This window comes from Cheilinus undulatus, linkage group 18, assembly GCF_018320785.1.
Source record: "Cheilinus undulatus linkage group 18, ASM1832078v1, whole genome shotgun sequence".
Classification (NCBI taxonomy): domain Eukaryota; kingdom Metazoa; phylum Chordata; class Actinopteri; order Labriformes; family Labridae; genus Cheilinus; species Cheilinus undulatus.
The window spans coordinates 13,477,519-13,500,898 of NC_054882.1; the positions used below are offsets into that span (position 1 = coordinate 13,477,519).

The 23,380-nt window shown below is 40.0% G+C and overlaps 1 protein-coding gene across 1 annotated transcript in view; it reads right to left on the reverse strand.

Moving 5' to 3' along the window:
- Positions 1-684: 684 nt before the first annotated feature.
- The window catches only part of LOC121526395 (brain-enriched guanylate kinase-associated protein), a 49,867-nt gene continuing 27,171 nt past the window's right edge, over positions 685-23,380 (reverse strand). Inside the window, exons 4-6 of the mRNA XM_041812970.1 lie at positions 13,770-13,877; positions 7,376-7,459; positions 685-2,609 (exon numbers count right to left, since the gene is read on the reverse strand). Coding sequence (XP_041668904.1) covers positions 1,083-2,609; positions 7,376-7,459; positions 13,770-13,877 — 1,719 coding nt within the window. The 3' untranslated portion in view covers positions 685-1,082. The remainder of the gene's footprint in view (positions 2,610-7,375; positions 7,460-13,769; positions 13,878-23,380) is intronic.

Below are 23,380 nucleotides of genomic sequence, written 5' to 3' on the forward strand. Positions count from 1 at the left end.
TTTATTCAAGTGCCCAAAATTTCCACTTACAAAACCTAGCCCCAATTTTTTCAGCGCTGTAAATGCAAAGATGTTTGCATTTGCAATATCTGCAAACATCAACTTTTTTATTTAATAATTTTAAATGATTGGACATTTTCTAAACTGATTTCTCTTCAGGGAGTAGTGGTGGGTTCTGAACCAAGACCAGCTGAGAACCACTGGTTTAGATGGAACATTTGATTGGGGACTGGGGTTTTCATGGGTACATTTTAGAAACAGGACAAAATGTGGGACTTTTTCTTTTTGCACCACTGATAAATGAGGGTCCTGGCATGTAAAAGTTTCCAATTGTGGGGTCTGAGGTCTAACACCAGTAAGGAACTATTAACACAATTGTACCTCTTACTGTAAAGAATACATTGATTTTAAATACAGTATACACTTTATTTAAGACTCTTATTTAGCCAATGAATGAAAGCACTGTTTGTTAGTGCCGTTTGAAGATATTGTCCCCCTGTGAAACAGTTTAGCTGCAAATGTGTGTTTTTACATCGTCTTAATATGCATTATAAAGCATGCATTTGGTTAAGAGAAAGTAGAGGATAAATAAATCTTTTTAACAGCTTGCAGTCAGCAGGGTCCACTATACATAATGGATAAACTCCCTCCCAAACGTGTGATTAAGTCACCCCACTGAACACGCTTTATCCCATTATCTATACTGTGTATTATAGCGCAGGAGTTAATGGTGTTTGCTGGTTTTACTAACAGTACTCGACACTGAAAAAAAGAGTTAATAGCACAGTAAATTCATGTAGCCGGGTGTGTGTTGTATGTCTAATAAACTGTGGCTCTAAATAATCATAACAAAACATACTGAATAGCTGGTTTCAGGTAGCTCCACCTGTGCATGACATACAATATAAAAAGTGATGCAGACTGCATGAAACATGCCTTGGCAAAGAGATACATAAAACAACATCATAATACCCCATTACACCAAGCATGTGTGCTGCAGGAAACTTGTGAGACAAACGGTACAGCACAGTACAGCAAGTTAGGAATCATCATGCATAAAATGAAAAGCTTGCTTCTGCCACTCAGTTCAGCAGCGTACCATAGAGCTGTGCCTTTGTCAAACTGTCCTTTCTCGTCAGTCCCGTGCTGCCAAATTTTTGGTATCTTGGAGACGTCTTCTTTGGGAGTGCAGGGCCGACGCTGACGGCAGAGCTGGAGCTGGGGCGAGGCCTTACACTGGGCCTCGGGCTTGGGTAGTGTTGAAGGCTTGAGGCTTCGAGGGAGCTTTGGCGTAGGGACTCTGGCGAACTGTCCGCACTCAGATTCACATAGTCCTTCTTGGCGCTGCTTGATGCTGTTGCTCCTCCAGCGCTCTCCTTCTCCTTTGAGCTCCCTGAGAGATACAGACTGCACTCTGAGTCTTGACTGTCATCTTTAGCTCTGTACAGCATCGACGTTTTCTCCTGCTTGCGATGCTCCATTGGTTTGCGGCTGGACGAAGGGGAGCCCAAGTCGAAGCACTGGTCCAGCACACGACTGTGGAAGACGTCATCTCCTTCTTGGAAGCTGCTGTAGAGGTTTCCCTTGACCTTAGTGGAAGGGCCCATGGCAAAGTGGTGCTCAGAAAAACTGTATGGAGAAGCCCGGCCTGTGATGTTACGGTAAGAAAAGGTATTGATGTCTTCTACACTGAGCTGTCTCCAGCGGCTGCTTAGGTCGTCTTCAGGCACCCCGATGTCACCTTGACTGTCCAGAGTCCCTCCTCGAGCCTGGCCGAGTCCAGTTGTTGACCCCATGCTGTGAGAGGAAGCCAGGCGAGGCGTGCTGGAATGGTACGGTTCACTGAAGCATGACGCCGTCCTCGTGTATCCTGGTGAGGCGCCTTTCTGCGGACTCTTGGAGGTCGACATGTGCTGGATGCTCAGGGACTTTGGAAAGCTTGGGCTGTCTTTATCATAAGAGGATGTGCTTTTGCGCCCATAGTCCCCACTGCTCCCATCTCGCCACTCCATGTAGAGACCCTGGTGGGAAGAAGATAATGTGCTGCTGGCGGTGGGTCCACAACCACCACTTACTCCTCCCTTGTCATCAGATGCAAGGCTGAAGCTAGAGTACGTGCTAGAGGCAGGGAGGCTACCCGTACCAAACTCATCGTGGTGGAAGGAGGATGGAGGCTCATGGTGGGAGAAGCTTCCAGAATGGTAGGCCTCCTCGTCAGGGTTACTGTCTGTGGAATTCTGAGCATGAAGCTGGAGCAGGTTGGTGCCATGGAGATCGACGCTCTGCCTGCGCTCTGAATCTTGCCATCGCTCGGGGCAGTAGAGGGCCGTATCGCTGCAGTACAGGTCGGATGTTTTGTACGTGATGCGGCGATTAAGGTGATCTGTACTTCCTGTTCCTGTGAGAAAGTCTCCATCCTGTGGCTGCGGGCTTGGTGAGCGTGTCACAGGGCAACTGTTTCCTGGTTCAGGCTTTTCCAGGACCTTGGCAATTATGGCTGTGGGTATGGCATCAGAGTAGTTTGAGTGGGAAACAGCCATGGGGGCTCCGCTACCTCGGTTATGTTTCTCCATGTGGGAACTGATACGTTCCTGGAAGTCCAGAGGAAGCTAAGACAAGGAAAGACGAAGAGTCAAAATTAAGGTGGGAAATAAACACAGAAAAAGATTTTTGGACTCAAACAAGGCCATCCTACCTCTGAGATATTTTTATAAAATAAGCTTACTCTCCTGTGGCAATGTCAAAGATATTACAACCCCAGGAGAGCGGCTTGTTCCTCTGATAACAGTTATTGACTGTGTGTTTGGGTAATAAAGTAAATGCTCTTGTTGTCAATATATATAATCTTTGGTAGATGCTGAAGCCAGAAGGAAATATGGACAACCAACGATCCGCTTGTAAATTTGCCATGAGCAAACGGGAAAATATTCTGTAGACCGACCACACAAAAAAAACTTTTTGGGAGGTGTGCGTCCCATTTCATCTGGAGTAAAACTAACACAGCATTTCATCAAAAGAACATCAGATCAACAGTCAAACATGGCGGTGGTAGTGTGATGGTCTGGGGCTGCTTTGCTGCTTCAGGACCTGGACTTGGAACCATAAATTCTGCTTTCTACCAGAAAATCATGAAGGTGAATGTCCAGCCATCAGTTCGTGACCTCAAGCTCAAGCCCACTTGAGTTATGCAGCAGGACAATTATCCTAAACACACCAGCAAGTCCACCTCTGAATGGACAAAAAAAACCTAAATGAAGGTTTTGACATGGTCTAGTCCAAGTCTTGACTTAGAGCTGATTGAGATGCTGTGGCATGACCTTAAACAGGCTGTTCATGCTAGAAAACCCTCCAATGGGACTGAATTAAAACATTTCTGCAGAGAAGAGTGGGCCAAAATTTTGTCACAGCGATATGACAGATGAGAAACAAAGTCATTGACATCTATCAGTCTGGAAAGGATTGCATTGCCATTTCTAAGGCTTTGGGACTCAGTGAGAGCCATTATCCACAAATGGGGAAAACTTGGAACAGTGATGAACCTTCTCAGAAGTTTTCGGCCTACCAAAATGACTCCAAGAGCGCCATCCAGGAGGTTCCAGAAGAACCCAGAACAACAACTAAAGACCTGCAGGACTCACTTGACTCAGTTAAGGCTGTTTATGCGGGAAAACCGTACGATGTGGCTGAATCAAAACAATTCTGCAAAGAAGAGTGGGCCAAAATTCCTCTACAGCGATGTAAAAGACTCATGTCAAGTTATCAGAAATGCAAGATGGAACAACCACGTAGGTTTGGATGTTTTTGTTCCCTTCATAAATGAAATGATCATTTAAAAACTCTTCCTCTTTTCAATTATATTCTAAGCTTTGCACCAAAGGTATTTTAGGACCATTCCTCAAGGACTTTCATCTATTGCTGTGGTTTGGAAAGTAATTCATCTTTGCTAAGTTCACACAGTCTAGACCACTTGGTGTATCTCAGGGGGACTGCACTACTTGGCCCACCTAATGAATTTGTCAGAAAACTGCTGAATGTAAGATTAATTATTTATTTGTTTGCCTGTCTTTACCCAAGACCCTGTCATTCACTTTCCTATGTTTTATTTCATTTCATTATCTGAATTTATTTTCTAAAACTATCAAAAAGAGGGTAAATCTTGAGCTGTTTGTCCTGTCTTTTATATCATCTTCTCTATCTCTGTTCCTCCTCATACACAGGCAGACAGACCTATAATCTGCTGGACTGGTTCATGTTTGAGGAAAACTGTTCCCATCAATTACAGACTGGTTCTTTGTGCCAATTAAAGATGGTCAGGGTCAGTAGGAACTGTTCCTGCCACTCTGATTCCTCTCTTTTCTTAATCCTTTCATCTGCCTCCTCTTGCTCCACTGCCTTCTCAACCAAAGACTTTTCATTCCCCTCTCTCTCTCAGTCTTTTTTCACTGTCTCTTTATTCTGTCTACCATCAAACACATATCAGCTCCACAGGGAACAGCTTAGAATCAAATTAAACCAGTGCTCCAGGTCTCCAGCTGGGAATAGGGGAAAAAAAGATAAAATACTGACTTGGCTTTGTTAAGAAATAGAAGCTCGGCTCGGCATAAAATAACCTGCATCTTTTAAGTCAGGGCTATTTTTAGCAGCAGCTGCCATTCCCAGAGGGAATAGAGATGGAAAGTAGGTGAGGCTGTGTGAGGGGGATAATATACAGTGTGCTCCGAGTAAGCTAGCTCAGCGTTAGCTGTTATCTCAGGCAGATCTTAATTAAGAGTCACACAGTTTAGCAGTTTCAGTCCACGTGAGGCATGCATGTGGACCCGCTATGCACCATTTAAAGAATAAGGTGTCTAATGGGGGATAATTGAACCAGCGCTTATTATTTAATCATCCTCAACTGCTCTTAAAACCCTTTTTCCTCAAAATATTTCACTTATTCAAGAGATTTTAAATTTTCATGTTTCACAAGCTTTCTTCAACTTGCAGTAACACAGACTAACTTTTTAAAGAATGAAAACGTATTAAAAATGAATGCCTTTATTTATAAGCCATAAAGAGAAACTCTTGTTCATTGACTGCTGATATGCTGCCTTTATAGACACAGCTACCTTTGCCTGTTAACTTGAACTCATCACCTAGTTCACTATAAATCATAAATGGCAGATGTGCAATGATACTGTTAAAAATGGATCTTTAGTCTTATTGGTTTAGCTCAGCTAGAGAACGTGATGTGCTATGCTCAGAGGCTAAAGTTCTTAACATGTTAGCTGCAGGTTTAACTCATGAATTAACCCTTTGATGCACGTCTACTCGACTCTCTTCTCTCTGTTTCCTGTGTCTCCTCAGCTGTCCCATCAATCTCTTATATATTAGTATGCACAATATTATCTGCATGGTATTGTAGACTCAGATATAAGCTTGAAGATAATTAATTAGTTTCAGCAGTTATGACAATTTTTGCTGACATTTACAACCAATATCTTAGCTATACATTTCAGCCTATATCGGATAAAATATCAGCCTATTTCTGATGTCTATATTGGCCTATATGGCATGTAAATATTGGCCTATATCTGATATAAAATAATGGCCTTATATGATGTATAAATCAGCCTATATTGGGTGTAAATATTGGTTTATATCAGATGTGAATATTGGCCTGTATTGTATGCCAATAATCGCCTATGTCTGGTATAACTATTGGCCAGTATTGGATGTAATATCAGCCTAGAACTGGTGTAAATGTCAGCCAATATTGGATTCAAATAATGGGCAATATCTGATGTAAATATTGGCCTAAATCAGATGTAAATATCTGCCTAAAATTGGTGTGAATACTGGCTAATATCAGATGTATGTAGCCTATTGGATGTAAATATTGGCCTATATCAGATGTAAATATTGGCCAATATCAGATGTATATATTGGCCTTTATCAGATGTTATATTCAGCCTACATTTGATGTAATAATTGGCATGTATCTAATGTAAATACTGGCCTATATCAGATGTAAATGTTGGTCTATATCAGATGTAAATATTGGTCTGTATCAGATGTAAATATGGGCCTATATCAGATATAAATATTGGCCTATATCAGATGTAAATATTGGCCAATACCAGATGTATATATTGGCCTTTATCAGATGTTATATTCAGCCTATATTAGATGTAATGATTGGCCTGTGTCTAATGTAAATACCGGCCTATATCAGATGTGAATATCGGTCTATATCAGATGTAAATATTGGTCTGTATCAGATGTAAATATTGGTCTATATCAGATGTAAATATTGGTCTATATCAGATGTAAATATTGGCCTGTACCAGATGTAAATATTGGTCTATATCAGATGTAAATATTGGTCTATATCAGATGTAAATACTGGCCTATATCAGATGTAAATATTGGTCTATATCAGATGTAATAAATTGGCTATATCAAATGTAATATTTAAGCCTATACTGGATGTAATAATTGGCCTGTATTGGATGTTAAGCTCAGTTTCTATTGGATGTTAGTATTAACCTTAGTCAGCCATAATTTATTTCCAATTGTAATGAAATCTACTTCAGTTTATTTTTTTAAATTTTTTTTTCACAGATGCTCAAAATCAAAGACTAAAGCTTCATTTGCTTGTCAGTGGATTCTGAACCAGCTGATGGTCTGTGAGAAGAATTAAATTAAAGGAGCAGAATGTTTGGAGGTGGCTAAAGTATAATTACAGTACTGTCTATTTTAAAACTGTTGGACATGTCTGAGTCCGTTAGCTGTTGTAAATCCAAACCCTCCTCTTTTTCATCTGTTAGACTCTTTGTTAAGCCTTTACTCTCATCTCTGTGATTGTTACCTCACTCACTAATGAGTGGAGAACTTTTCTTCTTGTGTGCATCAGGTGTCTCAGGCCAACCTTTCTTTCATTCATTCATTCATTATGCAGCAGCAGGATGCAGACAGATGGCACCTCAGACTGCAGACTTTCATCAATCTGAATGAAAAGGCCATGAGCACTGTGACTCTGTCCTATTATGAAAACCTCGCACAGAGGCTTTTAATGTTAAAGCCACACAATGCTGTCTCTATTACAAGAAAAACGCAGCATAATGGCTCATATGTACTCTTAATATGTACACAGAAGGTTCATAAAGGATGGTGGCTATCCATGAGGCTGTACTGAGGAGAAGTTTACCGATATTCACCACCTGCTCTGAATTCATTTTAATTCATTTGTATTAGAAATGTTCTTGATATCTAAACCTGCCTTTCAGATGTTCCTGTAAACCTTGTTTCTGAAGAGCTTATTTCTGCACAGATATAATCAGAACTGTTGATGTAATCATTGGGCAGCGTTGGGGAGCAGCAGTGTTGGGGAGCTCACCTCCGACATCTTGTGTGCTCTGTAGTGAGACTTGGAGCACTGCAGCAGCTGGGCTGCCAGGTTGCAGTCTTTCCTGTACAGGTCCTGTAGGAGACAGAGAGAAGTATCTTCAATCACTTGATTCAATCCATAAAAATCTCATTCATTTTGGCAGAGTTAGCTTTTGGCCATGAGGGGATTTTGTTTTAGTACCCCGGGGAAAAATCTATCACACTTTAGATGTCAGCCCTCTAATTGTGGGGTAATTATTTTTTAATTATGGGGGGATAAGTACACATTTTTCATTATATATGCATTGTTGGTGTGTTACTACAGTAACAACAACTCTAATATTTATCAGTAAGAGTTACTGATACATGAATCATGGGGAATATAAACAAGAAGTTGTGCATGACCGGGATGACATTTTCATAGAGAATGGAGTGTTAGGTTTTAATAAGAGGGGTGTACATCCAAAGTGTGCAAAAACATCAGGTTATTAAAAATCTGGCAAAAAGGTGAATTTGTGCATGTTTCCACAAACTACTGTTTGAGACTACTCATGAAAAAAAGTAAAAAACATGGCAGAAGAAGAAGGCTCAATGCCATGTAGAATTATGGTCGATATCTGAGAAGAAGGGATGTGCAGGATGAACAGGTTAGATGACTAAAATCAGATCTTTAGGTAGATGGTACCAGATTACTTGTTGGTTATACTAATGATTTATATTTTTATCAGTTCAGGCCCAAACCACTCCCACCCTGTTTACCAATGACAGCTCTGATCCCCTCTTAAATAAATGGGGTTTAATTTGGACTGTTTTCTGGGTGTTTTCTTGGCTCTAGACTAGTCAACTGAATGCAGATATTTAAAAATTCTTTTATTTCCCTGTACTTGATTTATCTAGTAATATTAATATCAATGCATGCAATGCAGCAATGTCAGATATCATAGCTAGCCACAATGTCAGGATGCATAAGGTTCAAGAAACTAAGACAACTTTTTTTTGGAAAAGAATAGAATAATTGTGAAAAGATACCAATAAATGTGTGAAAAGTGAAAAAAAAATGGTTAAAATAGTTTAAAAAGGAGGCATCAATGGGTAAAGTGGTAAAATGGGGCATAAAGCAGAAAAAAATGGGCCAAAAACATGAAAAGTGGCAAAAATGGATGAAAGTAGCAAAAAAAGTGGCAAAAATTGGCATTAAGTTGCAGAAATGGGTTAAAAATAGCAAAAAAAACCAAACAAACTGCAAAACAGTGGGATAAATGGGCAAAAAGGGGCATAAAGTGGCAAGAACCGGAAAAACGTGGCATAAAAGGGTAAAAATGGTTAAAAAAAATTGTATAAAATGGATAAAAATTGACAAACAGTGGCCAGAAAAAGGCAGACTTGCAAAAAGATGTGGCAAAAATGGGTGAAAAGGGAAAAAATGGTGACAAAAACTGCCAACAAAACAATGCAAAAATGGTCAAAAAGAGGCATAGAAGGGTAAAAATGGATACAAATGGGTGAAAGTGGCAAAAAAAAAAAGGGTCAGAAATTGACATAAGTTGCAAAAATGGGGCAAAAAGCAGCAAGAAATGGGCAAGAATGTACGAATAGCTGCTAAAATAGGCAGACTAGCAAAAAGATGTGGCAAAAAATGATTGAAGGCAAAAAAAAAATTTGGCAAAAATGGGCATAAACTTGCATTCAAGGGTAAAAACGGTGACAATGTGGCATTAAATAGGCAAAAAGTGGAAAAAATGGGCCAAAAAATGACAAACAGTGAGTTAAATAGGCAGACATGCAAATATGAATAAATCATTCCAACATCATAACCCAATTGTAGCCTGACACACCTTGCAGCTCCAACATGAGGAAACTGTTAGCCAGGATGCTAGCACCAATGCTACTGATCCAACACACATGCATTGATATCATCAATAAATCAGAACTGTGGAGGGCCTATTCTATCAGTTTATCAGGGCGTTAGCTAATTCTGGGGGCAGGCCAGGGTACACCTGAGACCAAGCCAAAATCTGGATGCGCACAAGATCCTTATCTATAGAAAATATCCTCCTTATAACATGTGACAGTAACTGAAGTTTTTGTGTAGTTGTAGTTATGCATTGCTGTACAAATCCCAAATTCAAAACTGATGAAGAAAGAAACAAACTTCAGCTGATGAAGGCCTGTGGGTCCTGCCTAAAACACCTACACTTATACGTACATACTGCTCTGCTGTGGACAAGCTCTAATCAGAGACGTCATACTTTATTCCTTAAGTGTGCCTTAAGTTGCATTTCCTCCTTTCTTTTCAATGATACATCAAGTCTAGGTGTAAAAACCTGTTTGCACATAAAAACTAAATCTGGAGCAGCCTTTTGGACGAGGCTTCGTTGATTTAGTGACCTGCCATATCGAAGCAGAGAGTCCATCAGTTGAAGCTGGTAGAGCTAAATAACTCAGCATGTAGTTTTCACCTTTACAGCATCATTTTAAGATGAACATCACCTTTAATGCCTCCTTTTCCTGCACTCTAAAGTCTGAGATGTTCATGCTATAGAAGTGTGCATTCTCTTTACTGCAGCCACCTGCTAAGTAAAGCTCCTGCAGTCTTATTATATCTCTCTGTGCTTACTTTCTATAATGGATGTGGATTTTAATTTTCACTCAAATTTCAGAACACAATGAAATAGCCGCCTACTGCTGCAGCAGATGGACGTTTGTATTGTCATCTGTGTGTTCCTGAATGCACGTGCATGGGCGGTAAGCTGGTTTAGCCGCCGTTCTTCTCCCTCCTCTCCTCCATGAAAGCCATCCACTTATAAAGGTCAGCTCTCTCTGCAGCGGGGCCTCCCTGTGTCACTATCACACCATAGCCCTGACAACGCCTCCCCTCGTATCAGAGACTTCCCTCTGACAGTTTGTAGTTAACGGAGACGCTCTCTGAATCTCTCCATGTCTCCCTGTCATCGTCACCAGGGGACAGCCGGGCTCGCTGTAGTTTTCTAGACACACTTTAAATAGACCTTGGAGACCTCAGTGATGTCTTAGTTAATATGGGCTGTAGTGTTTCTCCTGGGAGCGTTAGCTGTAGAATGGTGCAGACCTACAGTATATATCATATGGGCTTTCCCCTGGCATTCCTGTCTTTATTACTAAAATCTGTCTTGTTGCTGGGTTCCTTTCTCTCTAAATACTGATTAAAACACAGAAGAATGCTGTTTTCACACATGCTCAATCTGAAAATTTCAGGACAGACTGCCTCTGAACATGAGCGTCGTCAGCCCTGCCTGCTTGCTGGTGAATGTTCCAGAATGTTTTCCTGCATTCACACATCCGCTCATCAGATTTCAGGCTGATATTTTACTGGGCTGGGCGTAATTTTCTCCCCTGCTTCTCCTTAGGATCTCTTTGCATTTTTCTGCAGCCATAGAGATGCACCAGGCAACTGGCTGGTAACTGGAAGTGGCCGTTTTTCAGCCTGTTTGGCTGTAATCAATGACTGGTCGGTCATCATAAATATATCCAATTCTGAGCCAGTTTCAGTCCAACACACAGGAGCTCCACGCTTCATAGCATGCACAGAAAAGCCACACACATGAATCGATGGCAGTGTGGATGTGTGTACTGTACTGGGATGGGATTCAATAAATCAAGAGATCACATCTTTAGTTGGGGAGCAGGCAACAGCAACACAGCAGGTCCCTTTTTCAGCCTAGGAGACCTGGTTTATGTTAGCCAATCATAAAATACCCCGAACTGTGGATGCTGATTAAAACCACAAGAAGCTCCGCTACCATGTGTGGATTTGAGATGCATGCACAATATTGGGTTTTGCAGATATTTAAAAATGTATTTATTTCCCTGTGCTATATTTATCTAGTGATATCAATATCAATGCATACAGTGATGAGAAAGTAATGTCAGACATCATAGTGAGGGCACAGTGTCAGGATGCACAAGGATGAAGACACTAGGACAACTTTTTTTGGAAAAGAATAGAATAATTGTGAAAAGGTACAAAAAAAAGGGTAAAAAGTGGAAAAAAAGGTTCAAATAGTTTTTAAAAAGGAGGCATGAATGGGTTAAAAGTGGTAAAATAGGGCATAAAGTGGCATGAAGTGGGAAAAATGGGCCCAAGACATGAACAGTGGCAAAATTCATTATAGTGGCAAAAACCAGCAAAAAAGTGTCATAAATGAACAAAAAGAGGAATAAAGTGGCAAGAACTTGCAGAGACATGGCATAAAAGGGTAAAATGGTTAAAAAATGGCATAAAATGGACAAACATTGACAAACAGTGGCCAAAAAGAGCAAACTTGCAAAAAGATGTGGCAAAAATGGGTGAAAAGGGCAAAAAGGTGGCAAAAACTGGCAACAAAACAATGCAAAAAGAGGCATAAAAGGGTAAAAATTGATACAAAGTTGCAAAAATTGGTGAAGGTGGCAAAAATGGGCAAAAAGCAGCAATGTTATTCATTAAATAAACATGCAGCTTTTTTTTGTTTGTTTGTTTTTCTTTCCTTTTTTTGGGGTAGCGATTTGTCAATGAAGAAACTGGCGCGTCCTGAGGCGAGACCAGTTGAGAACCACTGATTTTAATCACTAGTTATTCATTGGTTTTACAGCTGACAACTGGATGATGGTTAGAAAACCTCCGGTTCGGCGGAGGGCGTGGCGCCTACGTAAGCACAGTTGCACCCTGGGAGACAGAGTATGTGCTCGCTGCAAAGACACACAATGGCTGAGCACTCTCGTTTGAGCTTGAAATAGCAGCATTATTTTTCCCTCCTGAAGGAGACAAAGCCAAGGAAAGAAAACTTCGTCCATCGCCAAGAACAATAATTCTAACCCCACGAAGCACCAAGCTAAAAAATGCACTTCAGCTAAACTAAACTTGGCATAAAAAGTAAGTAAATTAAAGTTTGGTCGATTATTTCTTTGTTGTATGAATGCTTCTTGGCAATAAATCCTATTGCGTTATAAAGCCTGTTAATGTTCCCTTTAAATGGAGCCACATTTTGACCCTATGATCCAACTGCTATAGGCAGAATCTGGACTCATTTCTGAACATACAGTTCCTCCACATGTTCAGGTTCTAGTGCACATCTTGTTAACACCAGGGCAAATGGGGCCTGATGCTGGATGACAGATCTGGCAAATTTTTCATGGACCAACTCACATACTGTACTCTGCTGGTCATCCGACAAATGCATGCTCCTTACAAATGCGGCTCCATTTGAAAGGGAAATAAACAGGCTTTACAACGGTATAAAATCTATTGCAAAGTAGCATTGCTACAAGAAAGAAATAATCTACCAAACATATTCATCTACTTTTGTGATTGAACATTTTATTTCATAAAGCTTGTTTTTTTTTTTTTTTTTACCTTCAACCTGGTGTGGCATCCTTCATATGCACTGTCTCTTGTGTTTTGAGCCTCAATTATTTCATTCTAAGAAGCCATTTCATACAGTCATTGTTCTTTTTCATCTACTGTGGTGCTTTCTTCTCTCTTGGAGCCTTTTCTGCCCGGGCTCCCTGTCTCTTAGGCCCATGTCGGCCTTCTCAGTAACCCATCCGAACCCACTGCAGACTGCATGGTTGTATAAGTTAAGAGTACCACACGTATAATACAGTTTATTCAGCAAAAACAGATTTGTTTTCCTGTCAGAGTGTGACATATTTGAGTGGTTATTTACTTGTCCCAGTAAATTCAGAGCTTGCCCTCTGGAGGAAATGCCGGCCAGGCTGCTGACTCTGATGGAAAAATCCTCTTCCCACTCAGACTGAACCCTGACTCCAATCATTCTGGCCAGATCTGGGGGATTCTTGAAACACTCCATAGCTCCAAAGTGCTGAAAACTACCATTGACCCGAGAGAGAAGATCTTACCTAACCTTGTCCCCCCGGTTGAAATGCGAGCCAAATCACTTCAAAGAAAATGAGGCAGCAGATTGCCACATGCCCTGAGCTCAGACCCACGCAGGCCTGGCTCCAAGCTCTGGCAGACATGAGGATGCCCATTGATTTCAGAATAATCGTTATGAAATACCCCCGCTGCTTCAAGTTTAATCCTTGATCTGCTGCGGCTCCTTTAGGCACAAATATCCAGGACAAATCTTAGAACTGCATCGGGCTTAAAGCCGTAGTTTGTTCACAAAGAACTGGAAAAGGAGGACAACTTCCTGAAGAGTTGTCGTTTCGCTCTCGCAGGCCAACTGCTAACAAGGCGGGATTACTGACCAGACAAGGAGAGAAACCACCCCAGGGCCCCAGATCTCTGCAGTCCCTATCGCCTCAGGCTGCTGCTTAATTTGTTGGCCTGCAGGCGAATTGTAAATTGCCCAAAAGGAGAGTCATGACGCCAAAGCATATGTGCACATAGGTGCCAGTGGGAGTAAGGACATTCAGCTACTCACATTGTCCTCTCTCAGCTTATTAATGGTGATCTTCGCCTCCATGAGGTGGTTGTTGAGGACGATGATTTCCCGGCTGAGGGCCCTCTTCTCCTCTTCATGGTGGTGAGACTGCAGCAAAAGAGAGGGAGGGGGAAAAGACGATAGAGTTAGACAGAGTAGACGATAAGGAGAAGGGCAGGAAGTACAGGGGTGAGAGGAAAGGGTCAAGCGTTGAGATAACAGAAATATGAAGGAGCCAAAGTTGGAGGAGCAACAGAAGAAAAACAAGATGATAGGAGAGGAGGGAAGAAAAATGAGAGGAAGAGGCTCGTAAGTCACTATCAGCGTGAAGCCGGTGCCAACAGCAGGTCTTAATTAAAAGAAGATTACACTTGCCAGTGCTCATATCATATCAATTACTCTGGGAGAGAAGGATAGAAGAGGAGGAGGGGAAGGAGAGAGAAAAAAAAAATAGAGAGAAAGACAAATGAAATGCCTGCTCTATTTTCAGTGATTACTGTCAAAGAAATGCTCAATGACTGTGCTGGATGGACTTTAAGCCCCTCTAACAGCAGCACCTAATGATGTTCCTGTCTGCTCTCAGTCCTGCTCCTCTGAGGATGAGCCATGCTGATTTAGAGCACAATACGAGATGGCCAGTTACCTTACTCAAAGACCTCGATCAGCTGAGCAAATTCATGCTCCCACAGCGGATAAACCCATTTTAATTCATAAAGTTCTGCACTAAGGATCAACTCTGGATTTTATCCACTGGCCACAGTCTTTCTGGTAAATGCAGAAACATAAAGAACATGTCTTTGCTCCATGACTCCACAGCTGATTACATCCTGATGCCCTAGTAGTTGTGAGGAAAGTGAAAGTGCAGATGTTCAGGGCCGAGTCAACAGGTCATGTGCCTTTTACAGCTGTGATTCCCAAAGTGGGGATCAGGTGTCCCAGCCAAATAGGGGCTGTGAGATGTCAAAGAAGAATTCAGAATTATTTCAAATAATAGATTTTACTGATTACTGACAAAATATCTGCATTAAGCTTCTAAGATCCTGCATGCACATATGAGGACATTACATTCTGACTGTCCCACAACATACTTTAGCAATACTTTGTACTATTAGAGTTAGAGAATTATCTAGACTGTCTATTGATGTTTTAGTAATTCACTTGAAATATTGGGAGAATTTGCACTGAAAATTTCAGGGGTTTCCATGGATAATTTTGGGATTATTTCTTGAAAATTTTCTTGGAATTTTATGCATATTTTTGGTATATTATTTTGTATAGTTTGAAGTTTTATTATAAGCTTTATTGCAGTTAAATTTTTGAGTATTTTTTTATGTTTGGGGGATTTAGGATATTGGTCATTTTTGTCTTAATTAAGGAAATGTATCTGTTTTCTGTAGGGAATTTTATTTGAATTTTTAGGTACGCTCATGGAAACTTTGGAAATTTATTTTTTAATTTTTGGAATTTAATTGGGAATTCTCAGAAGAATTTTTTGGCATGTAGGGGAGAATTTTCAGTTCTTTTTCATGAAACCTTGGAAATTTATTTTCTGGGAAATTTGCTTTTGGGTTTGGAGGATTTTTTTGATCATTTTCAGGAATTAAAATGTAATCTTTATTTAAAATTTAGGCTGTATAATAAAGTTTAGTTGAAACATTTGAAGAATACTTAAAGAAATTTGGGGCACTTAAAATTGGAAATTAAAAAAATTAGATGATTTTTTTTTATAGTTTCTTTGAAATTTTGGGGAATTTGTGTTGATATTGGACATACATTTTTTTATTTGAAAAAATGAATTCCTGATAAAGACACGGCTTATCTTTTCAAACTTATCAGGTCCTAATAAAACCAAGTAAGTGAAAGAAACTAAAAATGCAGGTCTTAGGAGGTTAAATGAGTTCAATTTACAACCCTAATTCCAAAAAAAGTTGGGGCGCTGTGCCAAATGTAAATAAAAACAAGGTCAATGGTTTTCAAATCTCATAAGCCCATATTTTATACACAATAGAACATTAACAACATATCAGATGTTGAAACTGAGACATTTTAACATTTCATGAAAAATATGAGCTCATTTTGAATTTAATTTAATTCAAACCCTTTTGTATATCAAGATAATCATCAAAAAATAAAGCTCAGTGTTAGTTCATGCAGCATATGGTAGTCATACACCAAGTTGTGATCAGCTGATGGCCAGCTGATCCCAATTTTCACCTCCCAGCTCCGCAGCCAATCACAGCTCTTCCTCTCAACACAGTGGTATAAATATGATGTCCTTCTCACTAGTCCCTGCTGGCATTAATGCTGTTGCACCACACTACTACTGCTGCTGGATAAGCTTAACCTCCTCCACCCCAGCTTCCTCTTTTATAGCATGAAGCTCATTGCATTCTCATATTCAGATCCATGCTGCTATGGATTAATTGTTTTTGAACTGATTTTATTGTGTTTAGTATGCACTGTCATAAATGTACCCATATGGGGGTTTCTAGCCACACGCTTCCAAGTCAAAGCATGCTGCTGACTAACTCAGGGAACATCTTTACAGCAGAGCCTTCTCCACCAAGTAAAACTGTAGATCCATTTTACATATCTCTCTGCATTGAGATTGCCAACAATGATAACAAGCCACGTTTTTCCAGTGAGGGAGATGCTGGCCCACACCATAACGCAGCATTCAGCATTACATTCTTCACATCTTGTCCACAGTTTTAACGGTCCGACTGCCGTCGACAGAATCTGAACATAACCTCCCTCCACATGTTCAGGTTTCAGTCCACGTGTTGCTGATAGCAGTGCAAACCAGCCTGATGGTGAAGGGCAGATTTGGCAAATTTTTCATAGGTGCAACCCACATACTCAGCTCTGCTGTTCATCCCACAAATGCATGTTCCTTACAAATTTGGCTTCAATTAAAGGGATATAAACAGTACAGATTTATTGCCAAGAAGTATTGTTACAACAAAGAAATAATCTACCAAACACTAATCTACTTACTGTTAGTGCCAAGTTTACATAGTTTGTAAACTATAGTTAAGATTGCAGTAGCTGGTTCCATTGCTCTTTTTTTCTCATTCTCTCTTTCTCTATGTCACACGTGGACATAAATGTGAGACTTGCCACGCAGCCTCCTTTGATAAATGGCACAGCTTGAAGCAGCGTCTTGGCGCCCTACCCCTCTCTCCTCTAATCTCAATAGCGGTGATTGTTTTAAAATACAGGGGTGCACAGCCAATCTAATAGGTGGCAATTAATGTCAGCTAAAGCATTGATATTTAAATCTAATTCTGGTAGGGTCTCATTAATCTGCTGTTGAGACCTGTAGCTGCTCAGCGTCTTTTCTCTACAACATTACTGCAGACTTTTTTCATATTCTATTATACTGAGGAAGAGGATGACTATATGGAGACACTTAAAAGCTTGGATGTTAGATTTAGAGAAAGGACCACTGTCTTTAGTGCTATAACAGAAAGTCTTGTTGAACAGGAAGTACTTGGCTCCATCATTCTGATGTTAAAACTGACACGCTGTCACTTTGTGAAGTGGGTTCTGCCTACGTGTTAGCACAACAAGTGCAGCATCTGTGCCGCTTCATTATCATTCATCTGAAGTTGTGTTGTTGTTATCTACGTGATGAAGGTCGCTCCAGTTTTTCTCTCTCCTTTAAGCTTGGTTAATTCTCCTCCAACTCCTGAGGGAAATATCTGACTGGTCAGCTGCTAACTGCTCCTCTATGTCCACCAACCAATCGATAAATGTGTCTGTACCTTTAGGTGCTGAGCAGGTTGTGGGCACTGAAAGGAGACAGACTTTTTCATGTATTTTTATGTTGTATTTTAGCATTTACTCAAAAAAGATGAAGAAGATACTACATCCAAAAACTACACATGAAAACAATATTTATTAGAGCAGTGCCGCTTCAATATCAACAAACTGTTTCTGTCTTGTTGTTACTGTAATCCTGAAGTCAAACAGGCATGAACAAACTTAATATCTCATCCTTCTACATCAAATATCCCTCTTGTAAACAATGTAATTCAAACTTGGAGTGATATATTTCAGACAGATTTTTGTGGCAAAATGCACGAAAAAGTTTTCTACAGTTTCAAAAGAAGCTTTTATTTTGAAGTTCTCTTCTCCCACTGTAGACACTAACTTTTATGTATCCTGTTGTCTTTTGTGTCTTTTTGCAAAATGACACACTTGCCAAGGGATTAAACGCACAAAGCCCAGTTCCAATAAAGTTGAGATATTGTGTAAAATTTAAACAAAAACAGAAGTGATTTTCAAACTCTTTTAAACATTGTGTGTTTAAAGCACATTGATGCTATATTTAAAGTTCAAACTGACTGTATTTGTTGCTTCTAAAGAAATATGCACAACAAATTTTATGTCTGCAACATGTTCCAAAAAAACTGGGACAGACAAAAGAAAAGAGAAATCTCTGCAAGCATTAAAATCCAGCATCATTCTGATGGATGTTACAACAAGTTTAGGAAAGCTTCAGAAAACCAGTCTGTTAAGACAGTATGTCACTGTAAATGTCAGGTAAAATTCTGTCATGCAAAGCAAAAGCCATATCTTGTACTGTGTGTGTAATACTCCTTTAGAAAAATGCACTATAACCTTATCACCAATATATTTGCACATTTGCACAGTTTCTCCTTTTTTTGGACCTTTATACATAATTCTATGATGTTTATATTGTATTTAATATTTTCATTTTGCAACTGTATTTTTTTCTAATACTTTTATAGATCACATATTATGCAAAATACATCTTTTCGGCCTTTTCTGGCAAAAATATATGCCCCTGGCCTGTCCACAGTCCCCCCAAAATCAGAAAAATCCATTCCCTCTCCCCTCTCTTTCTCCAGCTTTCAGAAAATGTGTGCTGAAACAAGCCATTCTAAGATTTTCCCCCCATGATGTCATGTGGGGAGTTAGCAGCGCCCCCAGGTTCGATTGGCCCTCCCTGTTTGGAGGAAAGTTGCGCTTTCCTCTCCTGATCCATCAGGAGAGCCACATGCATTAAGCCAAATCCATTTCCTGAGAGGGGCGGAGTCAGACAGCTCAGTAATATTTAAAGCCACAGACACAGAAACAGCTCATTCTGAGCAGGGCTGAAACATAGGGGCTTTTAGATGTGCAAAAATCCATTACTTGAGTGTTTTTTCAGCAACAAACTTCACAGGAATGCTTTGGGGACCTCTGAGACCAATATAAACTTGTCTTAAAGGGGTCAAATATGTTACCTTTAAGTTTATTGCCTTTTTATGTATGCCTAATAATAGTTTTATCAACCTCTTAATATTTCTTAGTAACCTTTTAATACTTTTTATTAGCCTCTTGATGTTTTTGTTATCCTCTCAATATTTTTATTAGCCTTTAATAATTTTTATTAGCCTCAACACTTTTGATCAACCTCTTAATATTTCTTACTAGCATCTTAATATTTTTATTAGCCTTATTTGTTTTGCAACAAACACAAAGTCAAATTGTTTGTTTTTAAAAATTTACTTTGCAATAAAACTTAATTCTGATTCAGACTCTGACATAACAACATCCAGAAGCCCCGCCCACTTCTCTGGGCCTGAGGTGAGCCTGACCAAAAGTGGAAAAGTGTGGTGTGGTCTGATGAGTCCACATTTCCAGTTGTTTTTAGAAAATAATAGCCGTCCGGTCCTCCAGGTAAAAGAGGGAAAGGATCATCTGGATTGTTATTCACGTAAAGCTCAAAAACCAGCATCTGTGATAGCGTGGGGTATATTAGTGCCTATGGCATGGGTAACTTGCACATCTGTGGATGCATCATCAACACTGAGAGGTATAGACTTTGGAGAAACATATGCTTTCATCCAAGCAAAGTCTTTTGAAGGGACAATCCTGCTTATTTCAGCAGGACAAAGACTCATTTGGCACTAGTTACAACAGCATGGCTTCACAGTAAAGGAGGGGATACAGGCTTGCATGCAGTCCTGACCTGTCTCCCATTGAAAATGTATGGCGCACTATGAAGTGCAGAATGGGACAGTGGAAACCCTGAGCTGCATGCATCGAGTTCAGAATGTGTGCAGATTTCCAGAAAACACATTCTAGTTGATGATTTTGAACATTGAATTTCTTGCCTTTGTGCTGTATTTATCTGACTGCAAAAAGATTGTTGTATTCTGTTTTTATTCACATTTACACAACATCCCAACTTTTTTGGCGTTGTGCTTTGTAAAAATGAACAGAGAGAAATCTTGATAGGCTTGATGTGCTGAACATGATCTCGTGCTGTATTTTGGAGAGAGAGGAAAGGAAGTGTAATTTTAATTACAGGCTAGCAGAAGAATCCCAGCTGTGCACACTGATTTTTCTCTATCTCCTCTAGTCACACTGTTGGATACACAGCCTGTCACTGAGACGCTCTTATCAGTTGGTGCCACACAGAACAGCATCAAGGAAAATTAATATGCAAATTTGGACTATCATATCTTAAGAAGATTGACCCAGTGGAGGAGGAGGGATATTGTTTCTCATCACAAAGCCGCTCCGAGGCACCGTGCCGCCCTCCTTTTTGTCTTTCGACCAAAGTTTCCACTAATTACTCGACCATGATGATCGGACGCACATTAAAACCTGACTTAGCTAACAAAAGGTCAATCCTCCCCTCTATAATGCAGACACATGATGAAATAAAACAGCAGCCAAACAAAGCCTGTAGAGCTGCCTTCAATTATTGATCAGAAGGATTTGTTGAATTGAGTGCACAGTATACAAAAAGTAAAAAGTGTCGTTTTTTTCTCAGACTACCCCCAATTTGTTTTACGTATTCCGTTGGAGATTCTGCCTCTCCTCTGGACAACAAATAAAGACAGAATCCCATGAGATGCAATTACTGCAGACTGCAGTTCACAGAGGAGAGCAGAAAACTGCAGTCCAGTTAAATACGGTCTTATTTTTACGGTGGGGGAAAAAGAGCAGGAACAAATTAGATTTTCTAACCTCATTAAAGGGGATTTTCAAATGCGTACACCAAAGATAACCACCTCACTGAACAAGACAGACTATAAATCTGTGGTGAGAGATTTCAAACAACAGGAAAAATCTCTAACAGACAGGGACGGATAGGAGGAAATCTCCCAAAGTGATTCCTGTCCAGATCTACTTCCAATTTGACATCAGCAATATTGAAATAAAACCCCCTCTGGCTATAGCTGATGGAGATAAAGGAGACCTCAGAGCAAAGCCGATTCATGTGGCCTCTGGAATTTCCTCACATCACCTGCAATTTTTCTTTTAGGATGTGTTTTTGTTTTGTTTTTATTTTGTCCCTTTTACTTTACTGAAGCCTAAAAAGCATTTACACTGTTGGGAAATCAAACCCAGAAGACTGAGAAAATAGGCAAACACTGTTTCTGTGTGCTGCCAACAGTTAAAAGATAAGCTGTTACGCTGTTATCCTTAAAAGAAAAAATCAACAAATCCCATGACAGCAGCAAACTTTGCCAGTTAAAATAAAATACTACCTTTTTCTCTCCTCGTCAGGCCTCTTGTCTGGGTCCTGGGGAGTTTTTACTGCTAAAATATCCTAAAAACATTATTTAACTGACAAAAACGTTGACTAATCTTTTCATTATGAATAAATTATATAAATCCTATCATTTATAATCTTTCATATCATCATATAAGAGGAAACAATGCACCCTAAAATTCTGAATACACATCTCCCTGGTATGATTTATAAGTCCAAACGTGCAGGTTTCGTGCAGCTGTATCTCTCTTTTTTCACCATCTGTTTTTGGTGAACGAGTGTGTACATCTATTAGCTGTTATACGGTAGCTGAGCTCTCAGCCTGCAGTAATGTGATGTGATGTTGTGAGACAAACTCACAGCCCCTGAGCCGCTCTGCTCTTCTCTGCCTGTCACTTTTCTTCACTGAGGAGTGTTTTCAGTCAAACCAGCACTTCACAAGGTTTAGTTACGCCAGTATAGGATTATGACCTAACAAGGGAGAAAAGCAGATAAAAAGTTTGGCTTGCGTTGTAATGTGTACTTGCCAGTGATGGGAATAACAGCGTTAAAATAAAGGCGTTACTAACGGCGTTATTTTTTCAGTAATGGGTAATCTAACTTATTACTATTTCCATCGTTACAACGCCGTTACCGTTACCAGCAATAAAATGGGGCGTGTTATAAACTAAAGCTACTCATTGAAGCTCTCGTCATCCGATTTGGCTCTCAGCCACAGGAGCTGCAAAATGGTTTATTTTTTTTCTTTGGTGAGGGAGGAGGGAGGGGCAAGACAACTACAGAAGTCATGATGATTGGCTAAGGTAGAGTAAGCTTTCATGGTAAGCCAATCAGAGGCAGTGTTCGGTTTACACACGCACACAGCAGCCACACACACCCAAACTAGCAGAGGTAATGCTGTGTTCCATTTACCTCAGAGGTCGGAAGTCGGAGCTGGGAATGACGTCACACCGGAGTTGGTGGCGTTCCAGTAAACAAGTCAAAAAACCAAGATATTGTAACGTTTAGCCGTTGTTAGCTGTTGTTAGCTATACCAGTTGAAAACAACGCATAACACGGTATTTTACACATACAAACACCATAGCACCATGTCTACAGATAGACATTGGACAGTACTACATATACCACTTATTTAATTTCACAAAAACAAAACAGAAGTGCTAACAAATAAAACGTTATGAGAACTTTATTACTGTTGATGCATGATGCAGCCATCTTGGATTATGACGTTGTGGTCAAGTCGGGATTGGTGAGGGTTGTCCGACTTTCTGAGTCGGAAATCCAACTTCAGGGGGTGTTCCAGGTGAAATTTCCAGCTGGGAACTTGGAAATTCTGACTTCCCAGTACAACTGGAACGTAGCATAAGCAGCAGCACTGGCGCGTCTGGGGGGAAAGTTGGCGTTTTCAAAGTGGAAGTACAGACACTACTTTATTCTCCTTGAAGTAAAAGGCAAGAATGTACATGTGAAGTGTACATTATGTCCCAGAGCGAAGTGTTTGTCCATGTCCGTTGTAAGCAACTCTAATCTAATGAAGCATCTCTCAATGGCATGCACTTCTACAAAACTAGTGGCCAAAAACACCGTTGTTGATGTAACCGAGCGATCTGGGCTGTGCCTAAACTGTATATACATACATATATATATATATATATATATATATATATATATATATATATATATATATATATTGCATTGCACTTCCTCCTTTTCCTTCAAAATAAAGGTCTACTGGAAACCGCCAGTTTATTAACAGGACACTGAATTTCCTTACAGCAACAAAATAGCTTACATTGGCACTGTTGATGATAGCAGGCCAGGTGTGGCTAACGTAAGCTCAGAGCTATGTCGTCCAAGCAGCTAAAGCTGGATTTTTCTGCTCCAGCTTCACAAAAACTTGTGACACAGTCTGATCTGAATGGAATGATGGGCAGGTAGACTATGAGTGAGAGTTAAAAGCACTTAACTGTTGTATTGTTATATTGTTACACTGTATTTGTGCGATGAAGAAGATACTTGAAGTACAGTATGTCTACCAGTTGTGGCCTGTTGAGGTGTAATAAATATTAAAAGTTCTGTGTAAGTACCTGTC